The sequence below is a fragment of the Canis aureus genome, chromosome 7 (genome assembly GCF_053574225.1).
Source record: "Canis aureus isolate CA01 chromosome 7, VMU_Caureus_v.1.0, whole genome shotgun sequence".
NCBI classification, from domain to species: Eukaryota; Metazoa; Chordata; class Mammalia; order Carnivora; family Canidae; genus Canis; species Canis aureus.
In genome coordinates, this window is record NC_135617.1 from 13,871,797 (window position 1) to 13,892,222 (window position 20,426).

Here is a 20,426-nt window from a genome sequence, read left to right on the forward strand (position 1 = left end):
GCACTAAATAGAATCATATGGTCAAATTATACCGTTGTACTATACATAGATGGATAAAAATAATCACTCCAGGTATCTTCCTATAAGAAACTATAGTCCTTAAACTTTTGTGTATATCAGAATAACTTGAGGAGCTGATTAGAAATGTATATCCAAGAACATGAAAAGATGTTTCACATCAGTAGTCTACATTAGGAAAATGTAGATAAAACCACAGTGGGATAACACTACATATCTCTTACAATAGCTAAAATAAAAAATAATGACAGTCTCAAAAGCAGACAAGCATGGGAGGTAATTGGAATTCTAATATATTGGTGATGAAAATGCATATAGTACAACCACTCTGAAAATGGTTTGGCAATTTTCATAAAAATAAGCATATATATTTTACCAGATGATCCAGCAGTCACATTCCTGCTAATTACTTTAGAGGAATTAAAATACATTCTCTTACATACATGCATACACACACATACACATACAGAAACTTCAAACTTCATGTGGAGATCCATAGAGACATTCTATTCATAATTACCCAAAGTGGAAACAACTCAAACATCCTTCACTGGGTGATTGGATTCACAAAACATCCATCCATACCGTAGAATTCTAGTTAGCAGTAAAAAGGAATGAACTATCAGTACAACTTAGATGAATCTCAAAGGTATCAAACTGGGTAAAAGAAACTAGCCTCAAAATTTATTTATTTAAAAAAATAGTTTTGTTCAATTCTATAACATTCTTGAAGTCATGAAACCATGAGGATGGAGAACAGATCATTGGTTCCCAGGGGCTGTGAGTGGGAAGGTTTAACTATAAAGGAATAACATGAGGAAATTTTAGGGTAAAAGAACTGTCTTGTATTCTGATTATGGTGATCATTACACAAATTGAACATATGTTAAAATTCATAGAACCATATACACAAAAAGGAAAAACTAAATTTTTTCTGTATGATTTTTAAAATAGCACATATCTCCAGGCCTGATTCCCAAGGATTCTAGTTTATTTGTTCTATGAGCAGCTCAAATTTATTTTAGAATTGCTGTCACTTCAAATCTCTACTGAACCAATTAAAAAGCAATGGCACAATATATTAGCAAGAATGGAGACAAAAGAGAAGTTACCCCTGTTGCCTCTAACAGGCTGACCACACTGCACAAAAATAAAACAAGAATATACTCTTCATGAAACTTGGAAAAGAAAGTCTTTTTGTTCTATGTGTATTTTGTTCAGGACCCTAAAAGGCTTAGAATGTGTTTAAGTTGTTATTTACCTGGATGGCCACTAGATGGAGTGGTTTGTTAATGTATTTTGGTTTCATATATGCAGCAGATTTCACAGAGGGCTGTTTTCTTAGATCATTTCTTTAGTTAATTGTTAATAACTTAGAAGTTTAAATTCTTTTAAGATTTTATTCATTCATTCATGAGATACATGGAGAGAGAGGCAGAGACGTAGACAGAGGGAGACAGACTTGATCCCAGCACCCCGGGACCACAACCTGAACCAAAGGCAGACGCTCAACCTCTAAGCCATCAAGGTGCCCAGAAATTTAAAATTTTAAGTGAGTTTAGGGGTAGTCAATATGACAAAATCTATGGTAGGACCCCAGGCCCCTGAAATCCTGCTCCCTGCCAGTGTAGTGCTCCTTACAAAAGAACTATGGAAAACTCTTTAAAAAGAAACTGTGAAAATGTTGATAATAAAAGTTTTAGAACAATAGCAAGCAAACACAGGACATCATGCCCAAATAGGAGCTTTTTTTAAAATATAGACTTTATAAAGATTTATTTATTTATTTGAGAGAGAGAGAACACACACATGAGCAGGGGGAGGGCAGAGGGAGAAGGAGAGAGAATCTCAAGCAGACTCCTCACTGAGCACAGACACACTGTGGGGCTCAATGGATCCCACACCAGGAGATCATAACCTTAGCCAAAATCAAGTGCTGGATGTTTAACTGACTGAGCCACCCAGGAGCCCCCAAATAGGAGCTTTGATTACATAAACACTTCATTATGTTAATCTAAAGGCTAATTTTGCGGAGACATTTTCTCCATTTTTATTGGGTCTTAGTGAATTTTTTAAATATTATGCTTATATGAATTACAGATATGTGGATCAAATCCCACCTCTGAGCTCAGACCAGGTGAAAGAACAGACACCAAAAGTGAAGATAGTATATTCAGGGCATTGTAAAGTTGAGAAACTAAGATGGGTGATCAGTGCCCGTCAAAAATTACCAAGAACGCACCTCTCAGTGAACACAGTTGGGTTTATTGGGTCATTGCAATGAGGAAGAGTGCATGCACTGGAAAATCAAGGCATCTCAGTAAGTTAGGGGAAAAGTCTTCCAGGGAGTAGGTTGTGTATAGAAAATATAAAGACCCTGGTGAAGCGGATGTGGATTTATCAAAAAGGGACTTAGAGAAAATTTCAACCCTAGTTGCTGGAGTTGGTTCATGAGGTTAGGGGATAAGAATAATTTCTGTAGACTCTTGCACTGTAAGAACTATGGCTTTTACTCCGAATGAGTTGGGAAAACATAAGTTTCTTTTTTTTTAATTTATGCTTTTTTTAATAGAGTATTTTTGATTTTGGAAGGATAGGAAACAGGTAATAATGATTGATTGCAAGGCTTAGTGAAAGAGAGATTTAACTTCATTCCTCTTGGATTTTATGTCATGTTGGGGATTACCTATGTTTTTAGATAAAATATTGTTTTTAACAATTTTATACAGAACATTATATACTAAGACTTAGCAAGATCTTAAAACACTTAGTTGTATGCTTTCTTTGATAAAGTCCTTGAATAAAAAAATGCTAAATAACAATTATTTGTAAATGCTAAGTAATGCTCCTTTATGTCTTATTGATATCTACTCCAGGTACAGAAGTCAAGAAATAAACAAGTACGAGAATTATTTCCAGATGGTTTTAGTATTCATCATGCAGGAATGCTTCGGCAGGACAGAAATTTGGTTGAAAACTTGTTTTCTAATGGGCATATCAAAGTTCTGGTCTGTACAGCTACATTAGCCTGGGGTGTCAATCTTCCTGCTCATGCTGTTATTATTAAGGTAATAACTTATATTACATAGATTTGTGTGTCTTAAACCTGTGGATTGGTTTGTTTAGAAAAATACTACTATTTGGCTATTTCATTGGCTTCAAATTTTATTCATATAAGGCCAGAATTATTTTCTCCAAAAAAATCTAGTTTATATTGTGAAAATTTAACTCTATCACAGATGATGAAAGGATTAGTTAAAGTACACTTTTGAGATCTTGCCATATTTGCCTAATTTCAGTGTTCAGCTCATCAGGATTATATTTGTGTGTGTTTATGTAAATTCTTATTAACTTTTCCTCATCTAGGGAACACAAATATATGCTGCAAAAAGAGGCTCCTTTGTTGACCTTGGAATTTTAGATGTCATGCAGATATTTGGTCGAGCTGGAAGACCACAATTTGACAGATTTGGGGAAGGAATCATCATAACAACACATGACAAACTCAGCCATTACCTCACTTTGCTCACTCAACAAAACCCAATTGAGAGTCAGTTTCTGGAAAGCCTTGCAGATAACCTAAATGCAGAGGTAAGATCCAGTGAACAAAAGATTGGAATAGAGTCATCAGCTGAAAAAATGACCAAGTAAATATAAGGTTGAATAGATTCTATTCCGTAGTATTTAGGAATATAGCTTACGCCATCACATGGTCATGAGGCACAACAGACTAAGAATATTGTCGGTTAATTCAAAACAGTATAGGATGCAAGTGATAACCAACAGTACTATTTGCTAAGAGTGTACTTTTAAATTGTGGGGTTTTGTTTCAGGCCAGAAATCTAGCCAAAGCTATACAAACTAGAAAAACAGAAATAGTAGTAACACCTGCTATATTTGTTTGTACTTCTATAGTTTTTATAACGTTTATAAAGCCCTTTTATGTTAGGTCATTTGATTAACCTTGTTTTACGGAATAGAATTGCTTAAATTGAGCTACAGTATTACAGTTTGTTTCATGTGTGTATATGCATTTTGTGTTAAGATTTAAATAGCAGACTCTGGAAGTCTAGGTATCATATTAACTGGTAAAGAGAATAAACATTCTTAATTTAAGAGTCTGTGTGTCAAACATTCAAATGAAGTTTCCCTGTTTTCATGATATTTTTAATTATTGCCCTGGCATTCAACACTTTCCTACTTCTCTATCCTTGCTTATGGACTCAAATAATTTTTTTAAGTAAATGGGATATAGATGAATAAATGAAGTAAATGTTAAATAGACAAATGAAGAAATGCAACATTTGCAATCAAATATTACTTGTTGTGTACAAGTCCTGTATCAGTTACTTCTTAAAGAGCTTGTAAAATTTCACTTATATTCTGTTCATTATTTACAACTCTTTAGAGGATCCAGAGCACATTCACTATGCAGTCTCCTCTGTTAAGGAGCAGATAGTCCAAACAGGGAGTAAAAGCTACAAAAGCACAGTGCAATAATGTTGGAAAGTGATAATTTCTGTAGAAGGAGCCAACAAAATGAGAAAATACTTTTGGTCACAGGCTATTAGGAAAGGCTTGGTTCATGAAGATGGCAAAAGTTGATCTGGGATCAGAAGACTAGGGGTTTGGAAGATTAGAAGTTAGAAGTCATGAAGGGTGCTGATCTCTAGGAGCATAATTACAAGAAAATAAAAAATATTGGAAGTAAATTTTGACTCTAAAGAAAATGTTATTGTAGCTCAATTTCAATCCCCATCACCTGCTGTGATTGCATGGTTTAAATAGCTAGGTCCTGGGTCAACAGTATCTCTGAAAGCATAATCTATTGTATAGATCTATTTTACAGTCTGTAAAAAAGTGTTCATTTCCTTAACAATGAAACTATTTGGTCAAGCCCTGAAAAAATAAAAATAGATTATAGTCAATAGATTTACCTCATATTCATAAAGTACTTATTAGATACATCATTTTCAGAAATGTCAACTAACTATAACCATAATTCTGTTTAATGCCATAAAAGGCATTTAAATAATGAAATAGATACCTTGAAATTTTTCGCTCATATAGTGAAGTACAGACCATTGCTAAAACTTTTTTCTCATATTTTAGTCTACTTGGAATAGCTCCCAAATAAAGTATATTTTCTTGTTAAGGAAACAAACTCCCTTAAATTATAGTTGAATATGAAATTAAATTTGATAATCTGTGGAAATCAAGTGTGAAATTAGTTGATAAAATGAATGTGTGCTGTGTTCTTAAGGTAATGGAATTTTAAGTCTTTAGACTCCCCAAATCTTTGCAAAACTGTTCAGTGGCAGTGATCAACGTAAAGGTTATGTTAGATTAGGAATATTGCCTCTGCCAATATCTTTTATAACATGAATATCTATTCTGACCATTAGTTTAGAAGAACTGAAGATAATACAAACATTTTATGAGACAAATTTGCTGATTGATACCTAATGGGGCTGATTCTCTAATGCTAACGCCAAAAGGTCGCAAGTCTCAACCCTGTAATAAAGCCACTTAATTTTGCATTGAGAGAAACACTGAGGCATGTTTGAGGCTTATTAAATTGTCTTTAGCAGATATTACTGGGTACCTACTCTGTATTAGCCCTCTGTAGTATCTACTTTATTTTTTCTAATTTATTTATTCATGAGAGACACAGATAGAGAGGCAGAGACCTAGGCAGAGGGAGAAGCAGGCTTGTTGCATGGAGCCTGATGTGGAACTCAATCCCAGAACTCTGGGATCATACCCTGAGCTGAAGGCAGATGATCAGCCCCTGAGCCACCCAGGCATCCCTGTAGTATATACTTTAAAATATGTTAATTTTTCGGTAACCGTACACATATGCAATATGGAATCTTTTTTATCTCTGCAGGACATAGTATAAACACCTTGTCCTTGGATTTAAGGCTTCCATAGTCTGACTAGCATTCCCAAAGCTTTTCCTGCTTACTCTCCAACACATGTCATCTGCCCCAAAACAGACTCTCCTTCTACTCACTTTACCTATAAAGTCCCAATTTTCCCATTTATGAAATAGGGACAATCTCATTGGATTGTTGTGAAAATTTACTAAGCGCCTGTGCCAAGCTGGTATTTAGTAAATGATTTGTATCACTTACCATTGTCTCATGGTCCCTTGATACTCAGTCCTACTTATACTTACTGCCAGCTTGCAAATCCTAGCTGAATAAATACATGAATGTTTTTCTCACATATTTACTAAAGGATACATACACATTAATGATTATTATATTTATTTATTTCATTTTTAGATTATTTTAACCAGTTTAAGAAAACAAACACACAAGAAAGCAATTAAGACAACCTTAAAGACTCAAGTTTAAACACATAAATTAGGTACAAAGTGATACTTTTAGTCTTACTTCTAAATTACCAAATTTCGGGGCAACCCCGGTGGCTCAGCAGTTTAGCACCGCCTTCGGTCCAGGGCATGATCCTGGAGACCCCGGATCGAGTCCCACATCGGGCTCCCTGCATGGAGCCTGCTTCTCCCTCTGCCTGTGTCTCTGCCCCTCTGTGTGTCTCTCATGAATAAATAAATAAAATCTTAAAATAAATAAAAACCAAATTTCGGGCGAATTTGTTTTTCTGCTTAACAGAACATAAAACTCTACTGTATATTTAATGGCAGTTTTATAAGTTTCTTATGTTAGGTATTTTTAAGTAAAATAATTTTTGAGTACGTATTACATGCTAGGTGCTGTGGATGGTAGTTTCATGTGTGTCATCTTAATTAATTACGTGTGTCTCACCTACATGACTAGACAACTTTTTGAGACCAAGGATCATGCTCTATTTACTCCCATATCCATTGTGCTTTACATAATACTGACTTGTACTGACTTACTATATGATTATTGAGATGAATGGCTGTATGGCAAAGAGATTTGAAAAATACCTGTTTTTATTATAAAAAGCTCCTGTACTACATAGCCACTAGATGACAGCAGATATTTACAAGTAAATTTTTGTCTTTGTCACTAGGTGGCATTCAAAGATTAATCTAGAAAAATGATGTAGCCTGGAATTTACTTCCATTTTTCAGGGTAGTCTGTTTCTTTGGGTGAACATTTAGAAGATTTGAATGACTTGGTCTACTCTCTGATACCCACTTCCTCCTTTCCTTTATTTTATCATTAATAGCAATGGGTACTTATGAATGTTAATTTACTGAATTTGATTTTGAAAATAATAGCAAGCTATTTCATCCTTTATAGAATTTTCTACTCTTAGCAGTCATGTGATACTATTTTAAAATATCTATAGCATAAAGGAATCCACACAGCTTTTGCTGTCAAATAATAGAATCACAAATGGGAGGTAATCTCAGATTTTTAGCTATATCATTGAACTAGTTTCCTTTACTTCAACAAGCTGGAAAATGTTTTACCTGTCTCATTGTTAAATATTTGGGGAGTGTGGCACCACTCCCTTATTAGTTATATTTTAGTCTTAATATGTGAATATCATTTTGTAGAAAATTTCACAGTTCATATTTTAGGAAATGTATATATTTACCTATATTATGGATGACTTAGTCATATGTAAGAAGATTATGAAGATCTAATTGACATAGGACCTTGTGTAAGTTTAAAGCTTACAATGAAATGGTTTGATATATGTACATATTGTCTAATATTTACCACAATGAAGTTAGTAAACATATTCACTTCACATAATAACCATTTTGCTGTTATTGTTTTCATGAGAACATTGTAACTCTGCTCTCATAGCAAATTTCAGGTATACAATACAGTATTATTAACTGTAGTTACCATGATGTGCATTACATACCCCAACTTATTCATTTTAGAACTGAAAGTTTATACCTTTGACCAACATCTCTCCATTTCCTCCACCCCTCAACTCCTGGCAACCACCATTCTACTCTTGTTTCTATGACTTCAATGTTTTTAGAATCCATGTATAAGTGAAACCCTATAGTGTTTGTCTTTCTCTGACTTATTTTTTTTTAAGATTTTATTTATTTATTCATGCAAGACACAGAGAAAGAGGCAAAGACACAGGCAGAGGGAGAAGTAGGCTCCCTGCAGGGAGCCTGACATCAGGGGACTCCAGGATCATGTCCTGAGCCAAAGGAGGCGCTAAACTGCTGAGCCACCCAGGCTGCCCTCTCTGACTTATTTTAAGTTAGTGTAAATTTAAAGTGAATTAAGCAGAACCTGCCTTATCATTTTTTACTGCAGTCATTTCTCTTTTGTAATAACTAATAGTATGATATAATAGTAGAATGATATTTCTGTACTGCTAAAGCTCATCTTCGTGAGCATCCACATTTATTTCACAAAAATTACTTATACAGAATTAAAAATTATAGGAATAAATCAAACATAAAAGTTTTATTTTCTTTAATATTCATTGCTAAAATGAGTTAGTTTTCATTTTTTCTCCTAATATGTAATAGTTTAGGTAGAATGCATCTCTCCTTTGATTAAATATTAAGAAATTCGATTTTTTTTCAGCCAGATGTACTGGGAAAAATTATACAACTATGAAGTCTCACAACTTGCATGAATTTTTAAATTAAGGAACATTAAGTAAATGATCACCTATAGATGTAGTGGCTAAGGAAATATATTTTTAAGAAAGCTTTTCATTGCATTTTAGTTTTAATACCACTTTCTAAGAATTCCTTTCTCTTTATTACACAGCTTTTCTGTGTCATTATTGTGTTTTTAAACTAAATCTTTCAATGCTATGTGGAGTGAAACTCTGTTTATAGAGAAAAATAGTCAAATGGCATAATATGGAGTAGATTCAGTTTTGGAACATAGCCTCTCCAATGTACTGTTCTCAATTAAATGAGGCAGGACTGATGTTTAACTAATTGGAGAAGTGTCATGTGCAGTAATTGTACTTAACTTTCTTTTAAATACAGTATAATGATGTATTTTAACTTAACTTTTGACAAAATGGCCTTTGATGTAATGTTTGTATCCAACTTTAACGCATTAGTTTAATTTTTGTTATATTTTTGCTTTGCAGATTGCTCTGGGAACAGTGACTAATGTGGAGGAAGCAGTGAAGTGGATAAGTTACACTTACCTTTATGTACGGATGAGAGCAAATCCATTAGTTTATGGGATCAGTCACAAGGCTTATCAGGTAGAAAACTCATCTATTAAAAAGAAAATCAAACCTTCTTTTTTGGTTCTGTAATATTTTTATGATATGAGGATAAATATTTGCTACTTCTGCATCATCTGAATAGAATTAGGCACCTGGAAGAAAAACAGAAAGCTTTAGTCTTTTTTAGGAAACACAAAGGAAAATTAAATTTGCTGCCTGTAATTATTTCACTTTATTTATGTCTCTTTTACCACTGATACTAAAAAGTTACTCTTTATTTTATTATGAATATATTATTCAGGTACATTTCCATTTGATATTAATATTTTTAAAAAACTAAGTTTTTAAAAACTGTAATGAATTAGGTTTTAAAGTAAACCAGGGATCCCTGGGTGGCGCAGCGGTTTGGCGCCTGCCTTTGGCCCAGGGCGCGATCCTGGAGACCCGGGATCGAATCCCACGTCGGGCTGCCGGTGCATGGAGCCTGCTTCTCCCTCTGCCTCTCTCTCTCTCTCTCTCTCTCTCTCTGTCTCTGCCTCTCTCTCTCTCTCTCTCTCTCTCTGTGACTATCATAAATAAAAAATAAAAATTAAAAAAAAAAATAAAGTAAACCAAACGTGAGGAAAATTATAGATCCCTTTTAATAATAACTTATGTCTTAGGAAGTATGTTCCTCTTATCATGTCCCTTATAAGCACTTATTCCTAAATTAAAAGATGGTGTTAATGAGTATTAGCAGTATCCGCAGGCTGGCCACCCCCCAGGTTGGGCTGGTTGAGTATCTTTTCGAGAGGCTCACTCTCAAGCATGACTAGGAGCCTCTGGAGACCAGCACTTTTGAGGGGCTCCTCTGGCACCCCCACGCCCACCCCCCCAGTGCCTGGGCTTGTGCCTGAACCTTTTCCCCTGTAGCCACTAGGCAGACTTTTAACCATCCTGGACCAGATGGAGACAAAAAGCTTTTTGCAGCAAAAAAAAAGTTGGGAGGTGTGGATTAATTCCGCTGAGCATGGTAACAAAATCGGATGTATGTTGTCCCACCTCTTCCTCTGCACGTTCAAGTTGTGTGGTCCACGTGGCTTACAGACACTGTGAGATCTTGTCTTTTCTTTAGAACTCTGCTTTATACAATGTAAATGCTTCCTAATTACAGATAAAATCAGTTGTCTAATGAAAACATTATTTCACCATTGTCATATAGATATTCACTACTGTTAAGTCAAAATAGCAAAGTTGAATTGAACTCAGAATTAGTTTTCCTCCATTTACTATCCACCTAGCTTCTGTATATATTCCATTGTATCATCAAAGGACTCGACAATCTTTTTTGTCATTTTTCTTTTTCCTGTGCTATAGATTTGGCCATGGAAAAATGGAAACTTGAAGGCTCAGGAGGAAAAAAAGTCCTCTTGTTACAAATATGGGATCATGAAAATAGTGACATTGTGAAAGTATTCTGATGGGGTAGAAGAAGGCAGAGAACAACATATATGTTTATGGGCTAAGCCATTGCAAAACTTGGGTCAAAATGAACACATCAATTGATTTTTTAAGTACTAGATTAGTATCAGAAGTCATTTTTGTATGATTTTGTAGTATAAAGAGGTCTTTTTTTTTCTTTTTTTTTTTTTTTAAGATTTTATTTATTCATGACAGACACAGAGAGAGAGGCAGAGACACAGAAAGAGGGAGAAGCAGGCTCCATTCAGGGAGCCCAACGTGGGATTCGATCCCGGGTTTCCACTGCTAAACCGCTGAGCCACCTGGGCTGCCCTTTTTTTTCCTTTTGAGGAAAAGGTTTTGGTTTTATTCTCTTTAGAATTCAGAGACTATTATTTTTTTAATTTTATTTTTTACTTACATATTTATATTTTATTAGTAGGAATTTATAGCCATAAAACTCATGTGAACTAATACAAATTATGTTATCCATCATATTAATGGTTTAGAACATGTAATGAATAAAATGGTTTTATACAATAAACTTGATACATACAGTACATCGTTTATAGCAAATATTTAAGACTTTTGTATTTGCTAATGGTTTTTTATTCCATCATCCCTACATTTGACTTTCCTTTGCCTCATTTTTCTGGTTTTTACATTTATTTTAGCTATATTTGGTGTATGAATAAGCTACCATCAAAGTCTAAGTGAGAATGAATTGTAGGAGTATTAATTCATTAATTGATTTGTAAAGAATTTTTATACTCCCCTCCCTTTCCTTTAAATGTCATATTTATTCCTCATGACTAGAGCATGACCTTTAGGACTTGGTGTATATGCCTGTATACATGTATACGTGCACACATGTGTTCACACATCACAATATTTAAGAATTTTTGTTAATATCTTGTGTTAAATGTCCTTTCTATATAGAATGAGGCTATTAAATAATAATTTCCAAACTATTCAAATATTTCTTATCAACTTCACCTTACTCTTTGCTTCTATTATTATTATGGACAAAGTGGTTCTTTCTATCAGCAGTTATGAAAACTGCTAGAACACTAAAGTCTTACTCTTGAAAGGATAATTATGCATTTATTTGTTTATATCTTTACTTTAACAGAGGAAATCATCCTCACTGTAAGTTCTGTAAATAATTGATGAAGTAGAAATATGGCTTGATATTTTAAAATCCCTATTTTAGTTTTGGACGGAGAAGACAGATTGTTTTACTAATATCTGATTTCTGATCTTTATATTCTTAAAGATTATAAGACCGTTTAAGAATTTCAGATTCTAAAATATTACCTAAAGATAACATAAAATTAATAATCTTCATGAATTTTTAAGGCTTACTTTATTTAACAGATTAAAATATTTTCTAATTATGTTCTAAATTTATAAAAATGTACTACTTTAAAAATTATAATTTTATTCTAACTAAAGCATCAACAGAAAATTCTAATTTTCATATATACAAATATATTTGTAAATGATGACTCTCTAAAGAAATAGTCAAGCATTTACATATATTTTTTTCCCTACAGGTTGACCCAACATTAGCAAAGCATCGAGAGCAGTTGGTCATTGAAGTTGGTCGAAAACTAGACAAAGCTCGGATGATTCGTTTTGAAGAGCGAACTGGATATTTTTCCTCAACTGACTTGGGTAGAACCGCCAGCCACTACTATATTAAATACAACACCATTGAGGTATTATACCAAGTGGAACAAATACAATATATTTGTTCTTAGATGTAAATACTTTCTAGACTTCAAAATATTGTATTAATGCAAAATAATAGAAGCAACTAATAGAACAAAGTGCATTTAACTTATATGAATTAAATAAAATGCTGAATAAACACAAAAGAAAAATAAGACTTTAAATAATAAGGACCTTTTTGCTGTTCAATGAGTATATCCTGGTCAGTAGACACACCCAAGCCTAAAACATTGAGCATGTGGGTAAGGCCTATGGAATGAATGCTGGAATGAGTGTAAGCAGGAGGTGATGGCCTAATGATACCTGTGAATCAAAGTTGAAAAATTAATTGCAGATTATTGAGAAACACTGGCTAAAGAAGAGTTAGAAAAACTACTGCAATTATCAGGTCAACCAAATTATACTATTTGGGCAATTTAAGAGGTTTCAGGGATAATTGAGACTGTACAGTGTAGCCTTGCTTGTTGCCTTTTAATGTAATCTTGTGTAAGATAGCATGCCACTGTAATATTACATCTTAAGGAATATATGCATGTGTATGTACCTACATAAGTTAATATATGGGAAACCTAATAGTGATTGCCTGTGAAGAGAGTCTTAATTTCAAAGACAAAGGGAGTTAAACCACATTTTTATTCTCCTCTTTATAAAGAGTTGGAGTTTTTTCTTATATTAATTTTTTGGAATATCTAAATTTGTTTTTAAAATGAAGAGTAACAGAAATCACTAAAGTAAAGGGTGCTTGGGTGGCTCAGTTGGTTAAGCCTCTGCCTTCGCCTCAGTTCATGACTACAGAGTCCTGAGATTGAGCCCTGCGTTGGGCTCCCTGCATGGAGAACCTGCTTCTCCCTCTCTCGGCCCCTCCCCCCTACTCATGTGTTCTCTCTCTCTCTTTCTCTCTCTTGCTCACTCTCTCAAATAAAATCTGTTTTTAAAAAATCATTAAAGTGAAATTTCTTCTGAAATTTGAAAACCTAGGCCAATATGAAATCTAAGTTTTCTACTTACTTAACACATGCTTATGCATTTAACAGGTTTCAGGAAACACCTTTGTGCACATACTAGCTTTTCTTCATCATTCCCCAAATAACTATTGTATTTGTATAGCGCTTTAGGTTTCTTCTTTTAACATGCATCATCTCATGATGTGATCTGGTCTTCCTCAAACCAAAACATTGCCCCTAGCTCTCTACTGCTTTTGTCACCTGTTCATGTGTGCTCCTTTTGTCCACTAAGTAACCTTTCTCATTTTCCCACTTGGTAGTATGTTGCTGCCAAACTATATCTTGTGCCTGTTTGCAGCTCTTTCAAGAACTAGCCTTTCTACAGCTTTACCTTTATTCTGTATAGACTTTCACTGATTTTTCTCCTTCCAATTTCCTGAATTTCTGTATGCCCTCACTAGTAATATTATGATGCCTTCACCAAAATTTTCAGGTTGCATAATTTTAGCTGTTCCTCTCGAATTTTATATGATACATCATCAGTTGAAAGTTGGCGAATAGTGCAATTTCCATATGCCCAGCTGAAAGTAAGCCAAGACTGGACTGTTATGCTGAACATTTTTTTAGATATCTAATGTAGGTTTTACTAACTGATCTTATTGATCTCTTTGCTTCTAAAGGTCTTCTCCAGCTAATTATGTTTTAGGAAACTTTTTAATCTTTGATAAATTTGATGACGTTTAAGGCAATGATCAAGAATACTATGCCACAAACATAGTAACTCTGCATTGTCTACAGCTCAAATATTCTCTACGAGTATGTGATTTTATAGTCACTTTTTAATTGAAAATATTTTACTGGATCTTCTATTTTAATCTAATATAACACTTACTTTGGTAGACCTTCAATGAATTCTTTGATGCTCACAAAACAGAAAGTGATATTTTTGCCATAGTCTCCAAAGCTGAAGAATTTGATCAAATCAAGGTAAGATTATTTGAAGCTTGAATCAGATGAATTTGGCATATATACATTCATTCCTTTATAAAAACTTACAATTAATTGTTATTCCTGTTACAGTATAAGCTGTATGGCACTTCCCATTTAGAGTACCAGTTTATAACAGTGTCCACTGTCCTAGATTATGATATTATGTTATTCCTGACATTATTCTTTGCTCTCTACTGCAAATCAAATATAATTTAAGTAGGTTTTGCAATAATGAAACTAGCAGAGAATATAGTATGTAGATTTTGGTTTATTTGCAATATAAGTTTCACTGAAGAAAATATAAAGGACATGCATGATTCAAACTTAGATATGAGTATTTCTGTACCTGTATTATAATTTAATCTTATTAACAGTGAAAACTTTAATACTGTGAATCATAGTACTTCATAGCTTTAAGCTATGAATGTGTTATACCATATAAAAATATATGACTGTAATGAATGCATTTGAAGATAATTCAACTTTGCCCTAATCCATTTGGGCAGAGGTTTTACTCTGGTCAAATAAAATATGAAATCTCATCAACTGAAGGATGGTGAGGTCAGAAGATTTAATTTTTGTGGCATATCAAATTTTTATATGTCAATGGCAACTTTAATATTGGTGATGAATAATAAAATGTAATTGTATCAGCCTCAAGATAGTTTCTTATTGTATTTTATTAGCTACCTGTGAAAAATTACTATTTTATCAGTGTATAAAAGAAAAATGTTGAAAAATGGAAGCTTTAAAAAAAAACATGCAATGTGGCTTAGTTTCAGTATGAAAAATTTCAATAAATCGGCCCAAATAATCTTATAAAAACATTGATTCTTCCAGGTCAGAGAAGAGGAAATAGAGGAGCTCGATGCCTTATTAAACAATTTCTGTGAACTCGCAGCTCCTGGAGGTGTAGAGAACAGTTATGGGAAAATAAACATCCTACTTCAAACTTATATCAGCCGAGGAGAGATGGACAGTTTCTCCCTTATATCAGATTCTGCATATGTTGCACAGGTAAGAATGTTACTCTCTTCCTGTTTCTCTTCCTTACTTAATTTTAGAGACTGAAGAAATTAATTCATGCTATACTGTGAATGTATTGCATGGTGGCATGCTACCAATTACCATTTTATTGGAGAACTTGTTCTGTTTAATTTGCCCATTTTTGTCCTCTGTGTAATAGATCAGAAATGGAGATGGGATTTGGTGGTTGGTTTGGCTCTTTTTGATGTTGCTTTTGTTTTCATTTTAGAGTTTAAAAATATCAACATTTGTTTTTTTCTGCTTTAATGATAAAATTCATTTCTTATACTTACAAAGGGGAAAAATACAAGAATATTTCAAGTGCAGTAAAAGATTGTGGAAACTTTATAACTTACCCCAAATGTTAGAAATATAAACAAACTTTTTTTAACATTAAATGAGGCTTAATAGCAATACATCATACCATATTTTCAGTATAAGTCTCTGATAAAAAAAGTAATCTTTCTTCCCTATGATACTTAAAAATTAAGAACTGAAAGAAAATTAGTTCCTAAATTACAGCACACTAAATATGTAAGTTTTTTAAATACTATTTTGCAAATATTGTATACCTGAAACTAATATTATACTGTATGTTAACTATACTGTAATTAAAATAAAATTTAAAAAGAATCCCTTTTTCATCATTTTTTGAGTAATGCCTGCTCTAAGTTAAGGAGAAATAAAGCTTAAACTTATTTTAAATATAGAAACTATTCTGCTGTGTATCTTATGTTGGTAATTTTGTTCAAAGACCTTATATAGAAAAAGTATGTTTTGTGTTAAATAAATTATTATTAACAGCCATAAATACTCAGGAGTGCTTTGAAATAACTGTAAACATGAAATATTTGCAAACATGAACCAAAGATATATTGGTAAACAATTTGAATGAATTCAGTAATTTAATCAAAGTAACCAGGAACCAGGTAATGATTTCATATACTATATAAAGCTAATGTAGGGGCACCTGAGTGGCTCAGTCAATTAAGCATGTGCCTTCGGCTCAGGTCATGATCCCAGGGTCCTAGGATGGAACCCCGCATTGGGCTGTCTGCCTAGTGGGGAATCAGCTTCTCTTTCCCTTTGATCCTCCCCCCAGCTCATGCTTACTCTATCTCAAATAAATAAATAAAATCTTAATAAAAAAAAAATGTGGATGTGGTAAAACCTTTGTGTGTGTGTGTGTGTGCATCTTGGAACACATGTGTTTCCTGCCATAGCAAATTTATATATAATTTGTAATCTCTAAATTATATTATTTAAAATCTCTAAACCCTGTGACTTCTATAGGAACCATTGTTTCTAACTTCTTTTATCTGTTTTTCTGAAAAATAATATAATATTGTCATTTTACATTTTCTAATTATTTTATATTGAAATAATTAATGACTTAACTAAAAGTTAAAGCTTTTCTGAGTTTTGGGTGAATAATCTGGCCACATTTCTGTTTGATTCAAGATTATGAAGGTATTATCAAAGACCGACACACAAATTGCTTTACAATATAACACTTAGGGGCAGCCCCCGTGGCGCAGCGGTTTAGCGCCGCCTGCAACCCAGGGCGTGATCCTGGAGACCCGGGATCGAGTCCCACATTGGGCTCCCTGCATGGTGCCTGCTGCTCCCTCTGCCTGTGTCTCTGCCTCTCTCTCTAGCTGTGTCTCTATGAATAAATAAATAAAAAATCTTAAAAAAAAAAAAAACACTTAGGGTTTCTTCAAGATTGGAGAAAGTCAGTCTCAGAAAATTAAGGTTATATCTCAAAGCATCCTGGTTTTTCTTAGATAGCTATTGTGGGTTTATCATCCTCAAATGCATTAGATAAATTATTGTTGAATTTATATTTTAAATGTAAGCCACCAACAGTTCCACAATCACCCTCTCTGCTTTGTAAAATAATAATTCCTTCTATATTTCTAAAATTTGATTCTTAGCCCCTGAAATAAATTCTTAGCTCAAGTATTCTATGATTTTATAAAGAAGCCTATATTTAGCTTTTCTAAACTGCGTATTTTAGAGACTGATCATTATTCCCACTCAATTTATATCATTCCAGATTAAGATGCCTGCTTGTATCTCACATGGGATTTTTCCTTCCATTTCTTTTAGCTTTTAGGGAACAACTATAGGTTCTTACTAGAAAAATAACACTTTTAAACACATTTGGGACAATTAGCCTGGCATCTTCTTACAAGAGCAACTGGGACTTATGCTAGAAGAAGACCTATTTGATAGATACAGTAATCAAAATGTTCATTTTATTCATCATTCTCTGGACCTAATAAGAGCCATCCTATAAATTTTAATAGGTATCAGAACTGTCCTCATTTTTCTAAATACCATTTTTATTCTTAAATTTCTAATACTGTACAAAAGTAGTCAAATTTGCCAAGAGCAAAATACGTATTTTATATAAAATGTAAAACCAAAGCCCTTAACTCTTATAGTCGTTTTTTACCTTGTAATTTCAAGCCAGATCACCTATTTGCTATTTAAAATCGTCACTCTATTTCATCTCTTTTTTATGATTTTGACTAGATTTTAGCATTCTTCATTTTCAAACATAGATGTCATTTGATATTGTGAGGTGTCTCCAAATTCATGACTTTAAAAACAATCTTCAGTAAAAATAGTCTGCAGAGTTAGTAATAGAGGGAAGGAGGCAAAATAAATGGAAACCAAATGTAGAGACGTTAAAAGCGTTTCAATTCTTGTAAGTTCTACATGTCTATTAATGAAGTTTTTCTGACCACCGAATTTAGAATCTTGAAGTTAAATTGGAGTTATTTTTTTAATATTTTATTTATTTATGAGAGAGAGAGAGAGAGAGAGGCAGAGACACAGGCAGAGGGAGAAGCAGGCTCCATGCAGGGAGCCTGAAGTGGGACTTGATCCCGGGTCTCCAGGATCACGCCCTGGATTGAAAGCAGCGCTAAACCACTGAGCCACCAGGGCTGCCCAAATTGGAGTTATTTAGACGTGGCTTTGAATAGATACTCTGACTCCAGCTGTGTGTGATCTAGGTCAAATTATTAACCTCACCGAACTGTTATCTTCTTGTATAAAATCATAATATCAAGACCAATCGGATGCAGTTGCTGTAAAGATTAAATGAGATAATATACAGATTAAATCAAATACATAAAGCAATTACAATGTTGCTTGGTTTATAGGGAACCGTTAATACAGGCAGCTGAACTCATCAGTGTTTCCTTTTATCACCCTTCTCACACTAATTTTGCTGTCTGATTGGGTCCGAAAGTCCTCCTTATTTCTCTAAGTAGACTTTTAATCATTACACTATGTACCCCAGAGTATCCGTGGCTGTATCTTATATTCTAGATGGCTTCAACAGCTTTCTCCATTTTTTGCATACCTTTTATCTCTTCCTCCTTCATTTCTGGTTATGGAGTGTAAGATGGAACTTCCTGAGAACTTGGATATGAGACTAGCATCTGAGATTTGACAAGATAGCATCCACCTTTGGCTCAGGTCGTGATCCTGGACACGTCCAGGGATCCAGTCCTGCATTAGGCTCCTTGGGGGGAGTCTGCTTCTCCCTCTGCCCATGTCTCTGCCTCTCTCTTTGTGTCTTTCATGAATAAATGGATAAAATCTTTAAAAGAAAAAAATTAATGTGAATGACAAATTGTAAGTACACTGTATCTAACCACAAACCCCCTTTTTATTTTTCAGAATGCAGCTAGAATTGTCCGTGCTCTTTTTGAAATTGCTCTGAGGAAACGTTGGCCTGCCATGACCTACAGGCTCCTGAATCTCAGTAAAGTCATTGACAAGAGGCTTTGGGGTTGGGCTAGCCCTTTAAGACAGTTTTCAGTCCTACCACCACACATTCTAACAAGATTAGAAGAAAAAAATCTTACTGTGGATAAGCTGAAAGACATGAGGAAAGATGAAATAGGTAAGAAGGAAGCAAAAATGTTTTAATGTATTGTTCTGTACAAATATTTTATTAGCTATAAAAGAAAACTATTGTACATTTTCACATTACTCAAGAAATGCTTTTTACTGTTTTAAATCCAGTTGGTATTGGTATGTAAATAGCACTTGTTCTTCTGCTTTTATCAATGGTGTTGAAAAATTATTCCTAGATACATTTCCACATACCTTAACATTTTATTGGACAAACTTATAATGTATTGATTAGTTAAGTTTCAGATTCTGAATAGGATAGACATTAAAGAGGCACCTGGATGGCTCAGTGGTAGTGTCTGCCATTGGCTCAGGTCACGATCCCTGGGTCCTGGGATTGAGTCCAGACATAGACAGAGGGAAAAGCAGGCTCTGCCTCTTGGTGTCTCTCATGAATAAATAAATAAAATCTTTAAAATAAAAAAAAAAAAAAAAGACATTACACATGAAAGGAGTCAGCTGAAGAGAAATGAAGACTACTGCTGGCAAAATGTCCAATGATGAGAAGAGAGGCTGAAATAGTTACTTTGACTTATAGTAAGAACACCTTAAAACAAAATGGTAGAAGGTATCAATAAAAATAGAAATTGAGGATATTAACTAGAGAAGTTAAGAGTACTTACATTGGGGTAACATATGTAAACATTTTATCAAAATAAGGAAAACCACTTTAGTTTCAAATTCTGGTGAACATAGAACATTTTGATTTGTTTGTAAACATACTTTAAAAAATTATATTATGAAGACAAGATAATATAAGAAATGTTGATACTATTAAATATTATCCATTTCCACTTAATTGTTTGAATTCAAGTAGAAAATGTTTATAGTTGGTCACATCTGTTTATGACCCTCTCCCCACCCTGTCATTCCCATACATAACTACTTCAGGATCTAATCATTTATGAAAATAGGTATAAGAGGTTAATTTTGTGCTATGTTGACCATATTTTATATTTTAGCTTTACTTTTTTTCTGGAAATGAGTTTGGATGGGTGATTTGTGTTTGATTGCTAAAGCATTTCCCATCGTGGTTATGGAGTTGAGAAATAGACTTTGTGTGATTTAATGGCTTTATTCACAAAATACTAAATATTTTAACATGTCATGAGCTAACTAGGAGAAAAGTGGAGCTGTTTATAGTAGTTTAAACACTGTGAAGTCTCAGTAATTTTAAGAACCCTATTAATAGCGGAAGAAACCTTGATA

The 20,426-nt window shown here is 33.7% G+C and overlaps 1 protein-coding gene and 1 long non-coding RNA gene across 9 annotated transcripts in view; one reads left to right on the forward strand and one right to left on the reverse strand.

Moving 5' to 3' along the window:
- LOC144317073 (uncharacterized) overlaps nt 1-7,939 on the reverse strand; it is a 34,032-nt gene extending 26,093 nt beyond the window's left edge. The window contains exon 1 of the long non-coding RNA XR_013382954.1: nt 7,887-7,939. This is a non-coding gene — a long non-coding RNA (uncharacterized LOC144317073). The remainder of the gene's footprint in view (nt 1-7,886) is intronic.
- Nucleotides 1-20,426, forward strand: part of ASCC3 (activating signal cointegrator 1 complex subunit 3) — a 335,679-nt gene that overhangs the window by 199,263 nt on the left and 115,990 nt on the right. For all 8 annotated transcript variants that reach the window (XM_077902962.1, XM_077902966.1, XM_077902963.1 and 5 more), the window contains 7 exons: nt 2,895-3,086; nt 3,385-3,609; nt 9,064-9,183; nt 12,144-12,308; nt 14,166-14,252; nt 15,096-15,272; nt 18,981-19,206. In XM_077902962.1, the coding sequence (XP_077759088.1) occupies nt 2,895-3,086; nt 3,385-3,609; nt 9,064-9,183; nt 12,144-12,308; nt 14,166-14,252; nt 15,096-15,272; nt 18,981-19,206 (1,192 nt within the window). The remainder of the gene's footprint in view (nt 1-2,894; nt 3,087-3,384; nt 3,610-9,063; nt 9,184-12,143; nt 12,309-14,165; nt 14,253-15,095; nt 15,273-18,980; nt 19,207-20,426) is intronic.